The following is a 10,490-nucleotide window of genomic DNA, read 5'->3' on the forward strand; positions in this document are numbered from 1 at the left end:
TTCCTTTGTGAAGACGCAGTAAATCCCGGTGTACAGAAGAAACATATATCGTGTGCTGCTTTATTTCATTTCTTTTTATTTTGTGCGTTTAAGTTTTATTCCTTCTACCTTTTGCTCTTCGTTCTGATTAGCCGAGCACTCCAGGTGAGAGCTCCTGTGCGCATGTACCTGTACAAATGGGAAATAAATCTCTCAGTTTTTATTTTTGTCTCTTCGCTCCTTCCCGTGAAAGAAGATTATGAAATCAGGTCGCGTCCATTCCGTATCAGGCACAGCCACAAGAAAAACATGTGGAGGTGGGAAATGTGGAGCAGTGTGTGTGTGTGTTGTTTTTTGGGCAGACACAGGAACACATAGATGTCTTATAAATAAGATACTCTTCACCTGTTTTGTTTCAGACTGTAATAAGGGATCCGCTCTGACATTTCCTGTTGGTCCATCATTAGCCTTTTATTCATTAATGTAACTTCTGTGTACATTCATACATTTGCATATCAAAATTTCCGGCTGATATTTTCTTCCCTCTACAGCAATTTTAAGACAGTGTGACATCATACATAGAAAAGAAAAACATAGAATCACCCTCCGGTTCTTTCTATTATAAAATATACAATATCTATATAATATATAATATCATATAAAATATCTATCTATCTATCTATCTATCTATCTATCTATCTATCTATATGTCTGTCTGTCTACCTGTCTATCTATCTATCTATCTATCTATCTATCTACACTTTGTTTAAACCATTGTCTCTATTTATCGCTCCACACCACATCTGGGTCAGTGTGAGGGATGGTAATGAGTAACGATCCGGCAGAACACACTCCTTTCGCTGCACTGATTATCCGTCCTGCAGCTGGATCACGCTGAAATCACCAGATGTTTCAAACCACTTGTCTAAACAAACCAGATTTAGAGATTTATTTTGCGCACACAGAACTGCACAACTTGTCCGTTTGTCAATGTCACGCGCAGTGGAAATGTATGTGGTGTTTGTGTCTAGCATGATTTATGAAAGAATAATAATTTCTGCTGCTTTGTGTCTTGTTTCTGCCTGGAAGATACAGTACAAGTGCTTCCACTTGAAGAAGTTGCAGGATGTAGGGGGAAACACAAAAGCAGTGGGAGATTGCATATCATCGATTCATTCTCTCTCTCTCTCTCTCTCTCTCTCTCTCTCTCTCTCTCTCTTTCTACTTGTTGGCTGTGGGCGTGGCCTGAAAAGTGTTTAAATGGTTTTTTTAGTTATGACGCGAAGCGGTAACAGCTATATATAGCTTCTAAAGCTAACGAGCTGAAAACAAGTTAAATAACGCACTAATCAGTGAGACAAACTGATTAGTTTTATTTACATTCGACGTGCTCGGTTTAGCGTTCTCGGATTAGATTAGATTAGCAAAGCAGTAATTGTACTAGCTACGTACACTCACCAGAGGCACTGATACTTCTCTGCAAGAAATAATTCCAGGTAGGAACTAAAGTTGTGACCGGGGAACTGAAGAAACTTCACACCACAAGCGCCGTAGGATCAGTCCGAGGAATCGTTCGGTTTGAGACAGTCATTTGGATTCATTGCTTCTTTACCGCATCACAGTTAATTAGTTCAGAATTGAGATAGAATTTGTATAGCGTTGTGTTTTTCACCACTACGTCAATCACTTCGATTCAGATGTTGGATATACAGGCGCGAAGAAGTCTGAGAACTTCCGTGAGACTTCGTAGATGTTTGGAGAATGCTCAAGTAGCTGAAACATCACCGAGCCCTGCTGAGGAAGCTGCAGGAAGATCACTGTGAAACTCGGGAAAGCAACGAATACCTGCAGTCTGTAATTAGTAAACATAATTAATGAATAATGATATGGGAAACTCCAATCTACCATCACACCCACACACACACACACACACACACACACACACACACACACACATCACATCACATCAAACACATCTCTTGGCACTACAAAATGCTTTACTTGTGCTGGGCGAGTGTGTGTGTGTGTGTGTGTGTGTTAGTGACCCATAAATCATCCTCCACTCGCTCGCTGTGGGACTCGGGCTTCCCCAAATGCAGCTTCTGGAGAACATCCAGTGCAAAAAAGTGGGCCATTGTGTCTGTGGATCATGAGTGTGTGTGTGTGTGTGTGTGTGTGTGTGTGTGTGTGTGTCCACTGTTTTTCTGTCTTACTTCCTGGTTTTGACCTTGACGCTTGTTTTCATGGATTAAGATTAATTACTTGAGTTTGTTTCTATGCTACAGATCAGGACTTTGATTACTGAGGTCATTATAATATTGTAGTAATATTATGCAAATTACATAAAACATTTAGAATCAGGACTTTACCATACTCAAACCTTTTGGTAGAATGTTCTGTGGACTGATAAGTGGAAAGTGGAACTGTTTGGAAGTCAGGAGTCCCGCTACATCTGGTGTAAACCAAACACCGAATTCCACAAAAAGATCGTCATAGCTACGGTCAAGCATGGTGGAGGAGGTGTGATGGTGTGGGGATGCTTTGCTGCTTCAGGGCCTGGACAACTTGTAATAATTGAGGGAAACATGAATTCTGCTCTCTACCATAAAATCCTAAAGGAGAATATCTGGTCTTCAGTCCATAAGTTGAAACTCAAGCGCGACTGGATTATGCGGCAAGGCAACGATCCAAAGCGTAGGAGTAAGTCCTATGAATGACTCAGAAAAGCTATTTTTAAGTTTTGGTGTGGACGAGTCAAAGTCCTGACGAACCAGTTGAGATGCTGTAGCAGGACCTTAAACGTGCAGTTCATACTCAAAAACCCTCCAGTGTGTCTGAACTAAAGCAGTTCTGCAAAGAAGAGTGGGCCAGAAACCCACCAGAGCGGCATGAAAGTCTGATCTCCAGTTATTGGAAGCATTTGGTTTTAAGACTTTAAGGGGGGATTTAAGGGTGCAATTTATTTTTCACATGGATGATAGGTGTTGGATAAAGTTTTTTGCTTCAATATAAAAAATAAAAACTAAAAACTGTGTTGTGTGTTTACTCAGGTTGCCTTTGTTTTATGTTGTATTTCATTCGAAGATCTAAAACTAGGCTATTTAGTATGAGATCCAAAAACAGGAAAAATCAGTTAAAGAACTGCTTGATCATTGGTTGATCTAACGCTTCACTCTTCATTAGTGCGTCACCTCGGAGCAATTCATCAATAAAGGACACATTTACAAACAACTGTAAATCAGTACATGGATCCAGCTGTTTCCTGTTACTAACAATCCAGCACTCGTGATCCACAAAGCAAGTGGACATGCTTGGTCAATTTCGCAAGTAATAACATAGAATTAGACACACCTGAACGAACCTTCCATGTTCAAATCCCACGGTACTCCCGAATGAAAACAGCAAACATTTTATTATTGAGCACCGCTATGATATTTGTGTGTTTTTCTCCTCCGCAGCCTCGGCAGTCTGAGCTGAAGGTCCGAACTCGTCTCCTCGTCTCTGTTCTCGGTTCTTTGTGGCTCATGATATCAAACCACGAATGAAGCTCTGGTGACATTTTCATCTCCGACATCTCCACAAATCAGATATCATTGTGTCTTGAAGCATTTCAGTGACCTTTAAGAGCCGTGATTTCCACATTGCCTCTTTGTGTACAGATCTGAACCCGTCCTGAGGAACACTCCCCATCATTTCGCACGCTTCGCTTTGACAAATATACTGTTGACAATTTACAGCAAGCTTCTTTAGGGACCTTAATTATGTGCTGTGTGGAATACGATTAATAGCGCTCAATTCCTTAATAGTCTGCAGTCTGGTGTTTTATATATTATCTTACTAATAATTAATTAAATAATTAATTATAGCTGCCATAATGTAAGTGAGAACATTAAATGTATCTATAAATGGACAAAAAGTATTACTAAATAAATAGCTGTAATCACTGCAGTGGTATAAGAGGAATAAAACACTTCAGGATGTGCTCTTGTATGAAAATATTTCCTCAACACCCCCATCGATGATTAGATTCCTATAACAGCATTACACACAGTGTAATTCATTACTGAGCTCGTTATAAACCTCTGTGTGTGTGTGTGCGTGCGTGTGTGTGTGTGTGTGTGTGTGTGTGTTTCCAGCTCGACTCTTTCCCCTGTGTGTGTGAGACGTGAGCTAGTGTTAAACCAGATGACTCACATCACTCGGTAACATCCGGCTGTACAGCGTGATGCTAACACTAGCCTAGACAGATTAGCAGATTTGCTATTTCAGGTTCTGTTGCTTCACAGATCACTTCCTGGTTTATTCTGGAGTGCAGAGTACAGCTAAAAGATCTCATTTACCAACAAACATCAACGTGAAAGAGCGCACAAAACTATTCCTACGATTGCAATTTCACCGATGCGAGTCGCTTTCCACACACACAAAAAAAACACAAAAAAAACTCTGCAAGTTGCAACGCAAATTATTTAAAATGCTGCAGCACAATCACACATTTTTTGGCCGCAACAATCACAAAAAAAAACTGTAAGGACTGATTAGAGTTCAACAGTAAAAAAGAAAAAAAACAAAAAAATAATAAAATAAAAATTACCATTAACTTTAAAACTAGCTGCTAAGCTATTTACCTGAATCAGCTAAGAAACTTGTTTGGCTAATTTAATTTTTCTGTTTTTCATTTCTCCGATTATTTCATTCTTCTTCCATTATTAAGTGTTTAAAATGGAGGTAAAGCTAGGCAACACTAGCTAATGTTAGCATAGCTAGTTGGCTAATAGTATTTTAAACAGATAACTCATATACATAGCTTACTTTCTTCTTGTTTTATTTAGATTTTCTGTAAATTCAGAACTGTGACTAATTCTGTTCTAGTTGTTATCCTCTCTCTCTCTCTCTCTCTCTCTCTCTCTCTCTAGCAGTCTCTTATTTGTGCAACTCTTTCGCAGTAAAGGAGTAAAAACAGCAGTATAGCTGTAAAATTGCACACGTGATTTTTTTTTAAACACTAATTTATTGCCTGTTACTTACTGAACACTTACAAAGAAATTCTCTCTCTCTCTCTCTCTCTCTCTCTCTCTCTCTCTCTCTCTCTCTCGGATATATTTTAATTTCCTTCTCCATCTTTGATACAGATCTGTATTTCCTCATTCTTGGCGAGTATATAAGAGTTTTTTCCTGATTCCCACTGATGGTTTGACTCAAACAATTTCAGGTGTAAAATAAGTCAGTTAAGTAAAAAAAAGTCAGCATGTTTATTTACTTAAGTCAAGAAACATTCAAATAAACCAACTAAAACCTCCAAACTTCCGAGATACCTTTTACATTTCTGTTCTCAACCCCAGCGGGGATGCAAACTTATGAGCTCTCATGCAGGACCTGTTCTTCTGCGTTGTTTCTGCATGTCTTTAATCACACTGCGGTTATAAAAGCCGAGAGCACAGAGCGGATATGAGGAGAGAACGGAGCAGGAGTGGAAGTTATTTATTAATGATCAGTCGCTTCCTCACTGTTTAAATATGATGTAACGTGGAGTAATGGGATTATCTAACGTCTCTCTGTCTCTCTGTGATCGAATATTAAAAAACTGTTCCTAAAGGCTTCTTTTGGTGAAAGCTTTCATGTTCTCGCTATATAAAACAGTTTTATATTGACATATTTCAATCAATATGCACCAGTTTGGGCTTTGTTAGTTTTTTTAATCAGATCCAGGAAGTCTGTAAATGATCAGAGAGTGTGCGCTCAAATATTAGAGTCACGAAAATCCCGTTATAAGGACAGAAATATTTCTTTTAAACGCCATCCTTGTATCAGTTCTATCTGTTCTTAGAGATTCAGACACTTTTTTTCTCAAAGCACGTGCTGTCATCCAGTTTCCATAGAAACCAGTCGGCATGGCAACCTCGCTCCCATCCGAGCCGGAGAGAACTCAACGAGGAGAGAGGAGAGGAATCTGCACTTCTGTTCTTCTGTCATCGCTGATATAGAACCGCGAAGGAAAAGGAACAATAAGTCAAGAATAAAACTGAAGTACTGAATGTTTTCATGGTTTAATGTTTGTAAGATTTGGAGATGAAATTCAACACCAGTTGAATCACTGAAAACACAAATCTGTGATAATAATAATAATAATAATAATAATAATAATAATAATAATAATAATAATAATAATGCATTTGGAATCCTTAGTTGTGTGAAGTTATTTTTAATACGTTTCTTTATTTCTTTTAGGAATTTTTGGACAGCTGTGATGGTGTAGAGCCGCCTACATCACACCTCGATTGAGTCACACAGTACAGTGTAAAGCATGACATCATAACTACATTGTGTGTGTGTGTGTGTGTGTGTGTGTGTGTGTGTGTGTGTGTGTGTTGTTGTTGTTGTTGTTGTTGTTGTTGTTTTCTCGATGTGAGAAAGCGAGTCTGAAGATCAGATCTGGCACACAAACACACTCGCTTCTATTCTGGTCAGCGCTGAATCCACATCGACTTGTATATCTTAGATGTTTCAGGGATGCGAGTGTAAGGAGACATCAGACAAACTCTCTCTCTCTCACACACACACACACACACACACACAGTTTGGTTTGTGTGCTTGTATTGAATAAATTAAGCAAATGATCTGACACACAATAACAATATTTTTTGTCTACTTTTAGACTGATTTTATCCATCAAAATCATCAAAGCCATTGTGAGGCGTCAGTTTCTCTCTATGAAAGACCCGGAAACTGTGATTCACGCTCTTATTACATCACTACTGTAATTCTCTGTGTGCTGGCCTTCATCTATCTCCTGCAGCTTGTGTAAAAAGCAGCTGTGAGATTTTTAACAGGGATTAACACAAGGCGTGATCGAGCTCCGGAACAGTCTCACCTTTCACGTGAGGTCCGCTCTGTCTACAGCTGCTTTAAAACCTTCTCTTAACACTTGTTTTTGGATCAACTACTGTTGTCTTTAAACGTGCTTTCTAAATAAAAGAATTTGACTTGACTTGAATAGTGAATGCTTCAATATTATTAGTTTTTAAAAATCAGTCCTCATGCAGAACCCTGAAATCTCAAAGACCGGAAAACCGAAAACGCTGGTGGTGACTCGTTACTCTAATACTGTATCTGAATATCAAATGAACAAAAAAAATGCTGTAATTCTTTAATTAAAAAAGAAAACTACACTTAACTCTAATTTGTAAGTGGTAGTTAATCTGTCTACTTTTAGTTTCTCTTCCTAATACATTTATTTATTTATTTATTTATTTATTTATTTAAATAAACATAAAATTGTCGACAGAGGAATGAATCCACCTCACTGCTAGAGTTCGTTACTCCTGCAACTGAGTTTCACATGCCCCGTCTCACTGCTGACGATGTGTTACGTGTTTAAAATACCAGCGTGAAAGGAGATCAGATCTTTAGGGGCGTGTCACTCCGTGGAATCACCTGACTATAACAAGTGTCACTGACTGGCTGCATGACTCTACAGTCTGGGTGAGAAAGAAATCAGCCCTAGCGTCACATCCTCTCGCTTCTTCACACCATGCTGTGTTTTTATTACGACCTGTCGGTGGCGCTGTTGCACTCGGTTCACAGACACTTCATCCTGAAAAATGTGTTCATCAAATACCCTAAAATGACTCATACTTATGTGAAATGTTATATAAAATAATAATAATATTTCAGATGGAACAGGACTGTATAGCTGTGAATGTTTCAGTGCTGCTGGATTTACTGGATTTGACGTATTTATTGATATAGAAATCGTACCAGTGTGTGTTTTAACTGAATTATATGTGTATATGTGTAAGAAGGCATCAATAAAATGACTTTGTGCTTTATAGCATGTTCCAAAGTCCATTTTTGCTTTAATTGAGAACGAAAATGTGCAGAAAAGGACACGCCGAAAGACTCTGGTGTCCTCTGAACACTGTGGAAAAAAGACACAGTTTATCTGTGTGTGTGTGTGTGTGTGTGTGTGTGTGTGTGTGTGTGTCTCATCAGGGTCTCGCTCGCTGCAATCAATGTGCCAGGCCTTTGTTCTCTGAAATGGCAGGAGATGTGCTTGTCTGGATCAATGAGCAAGAGCCAGTGGCCCATTATCCACTAAATCTCATTAAAACAAAGCAAGATGACAGAAACTAGTGAGAAAAGGGAGAAGGAAAGAGACGTATGTGTGTGTGTGTGTGTGTGTGCTAACAGATATATGTGAGCTCTTCAGAATAAATGAGAAATGGAGATGGTCCTTCTGTCAGATGTAATTACTTCACCATCCTCACGCAGCGTTTTTCCTCTCAGCGTGTAAACCGGAATCTCTTCCTGCAGCCGCGGATCGTTTGGGAATTAAAGCTGAAATACGGAAAGAGACTCAAAAGGATCCTTTTCATAAATGTGGCTTTAATGGTTTTAAATGAGAAGGGAAAGAAATGAACTGTGATTTTGGTTCTATCTTCGGAGAACACGTAATAATTCTATGCAGAACCCCACAACAGAGTGTTTTCCGTCAGAAAGGGAATCCACCTAGAACCCTTTTTTAAAGCAAAGAACCCTAAATTATCCAGTAAATCCTTACAGAACCATTTTCCAAAGCAACAGACCCTAAATTATCTAATGGACTTCATAGAATACTTGTTTTGGAAGAACCCTTAATTATCCTCTAAAACTTTAAAGAACCCTATTTGGAAGCTAATAACCCTGATTTATCCAGAGAACCTTTACAGAACCCTTACAGAACATAAAAACCCTTAGCTATTTCATACACCAGACAGAGAGACAGACAGAGGGGCAGAGAGACAGACAGAGAGACAGACAGATAGAAAGGCTGACAGACAGACAGAGAGGCAGTGAAACAGGCAGAAAGACAGAGAGACAGAGAGGCAGACAGACAGAGAGACAGACAGAGAGACAAAAAGGCAGACAGACAGAGAGGCAGAGAGACAGACAGGGAGAGAGACAAAGAGACAGACAGGGAGAGAGACAGAGAGGCAGAGAGACAGCTGTTGATGACTCTGAGTGAGAGTTGATGAGATGAGTTGATAGGAAGAGAACTGGAGAGCGACAGCTGCACTGGCGGATCGAATTGACTTAATGACAGATGAGGATCAGAATCGATTCTCCATACACACACACACACACACACACACACACACGCACACACACACACACACACACACATACACACACGTACACACACACACACAGACACACTAATCCTTCACACTGTGGAGAGGAATAAAAACATCTTATGTTCGACTCAAATCATAAGAGTATTTATTAAAGCTAATAACACCCACCTCCTCCTCCCCCCTCCCTCCAACACACACACACACACACACACACACACACACACAACAACAACAACTGTAAAGTGCAGTTTCCACCACAGTGGAAAATTATTATGAAATCTCTGGCTTTTTTTAATCAACCAAAAGTCAACTGATCCTTACCTTCATCAGCTTCATCATCATCATCATCTTCATCATCTTCATCATCATCATCATCACCACCTTCATCATCATCATCATCATCATAATCTTCATCTTCATCATCTTCATCATCATCATAATCTTCATCTTCATCATCTTCTTCATCATAATCTTCATCTTCATCATCATCTTTATCTTCACCATCTTCATCATCATCTTCATCTTCATCTTCATCATCATCTTCATCATCATAATCTTCATCATTATAATCTTCATCTTCATCATAATCATAATCTTCATCTTCATCTTCATCATCATCATCCTCATCATCATCATCTTCATCATCATAATCTTCATCATCATCTTCTTCATCATCATTATAATCTTCATCTTCATCATCATCATCTTCATCATAATCTTCATCTTCATAATCTTCATCTTCATCATCTTCATCATCATCATCATAATCTTCATCTTCATAATCTTCATCATCATCATAATCTTCATCTTCATCATCTGCATCATCATCTTCTTCATCATCATTATAATCTTCACCTTCATCATCATGTTCATCATCATCATAATCTTAATCTTCATCATCATCATCATCATCATAATCTTCATCTTCATAATCTTCTTCATCATCATATTCTTCATCATCATATTCTTCTTCATCATCATCATTGTCTTCTTCTTCTTCTTCATCTTCTTCATCATCATCATAATCTTCATCTTCATCATCCTCATCATCATCTTCATCTTCATCATCATCAATCTTCATCATCATCATCATCATCATCATCATCTTCATCTTCATCATCATCATCATCATGGTGTGTGTGAGCGAGTGTGTACATGGTGCCCTGTGATGGATGGCGCTCCACCCGGTGTGTACCCTCACACACTGAGGGAACTGTTTATAACTGCTATAATGCAAATGAGAACAGGAACTAACCTGTTTCACAGACATTCCGAAACATAAAGTGTAACTATAAATGGATAAAAAGTATGTTGTAACTGAATAAATAATTAAATAAATAGTCATCGTTGGAGATTGCTGTGGTATAAGAGGAATAAAACATGTTGGGAATTTCAGTTTCA

The 10,490-nt window shown here is 38.7% G+C and overlaps 1 protein-coding gene across 1 annotated transcript; it reads right to left on the reverse strand.

The window, feature by feature from the left end:
• Positions 1-8,760: 8,760 nt before the first annotated feature.
• LOC128599496 (uncharacterized) lies at positions 8,761-10,050 on the reverse strand. The gene is made up of 2 exons (XM_053611125.1): positions 9,314-10,050; positions 8,761-9,176 (listed from the first exon to the last, which is right to left on the reverse strand). Exon 1 carries the CDS (start codon positions 10,047-10,049, stop codon positions 9,396-9,398), a length of 654 nt encoding a protein of 217 aa, XP_053467100.1. The 5' UTR covers position 10,050; the 3' UTR covers positions 8,761-9,176; positions 9,314-9,395.
• Positions 10,051-10,490: the final 440 nt, after the last annotated feature.

The sequence above is a fragment of the Ictalurus furcatus genome, chromosome 23 (genome assembly GCF_023375685.1).
Source record: "Ictalurus furcatus strain D&B chromosome 23, Billie_1.0, whole genome shotgun sequence".
Classification (NCBI taxonomy): domain Eukaryota; kingdom Metazoa; phylum Chordata; class Actinopteri; order Siluriformes; family Ictaluridae; genus Ictalurus; species Ictalurus furcatus.

Excerpts from the sequence above, each read along its gene's own strand:
- LOC128599496 (XM_053611125.1), bottom strand. The coding sequence starts at position 10,049 with ATGATGAAGAATATGATGATGAAGAAGATTATGAAGATGAAGATTATG.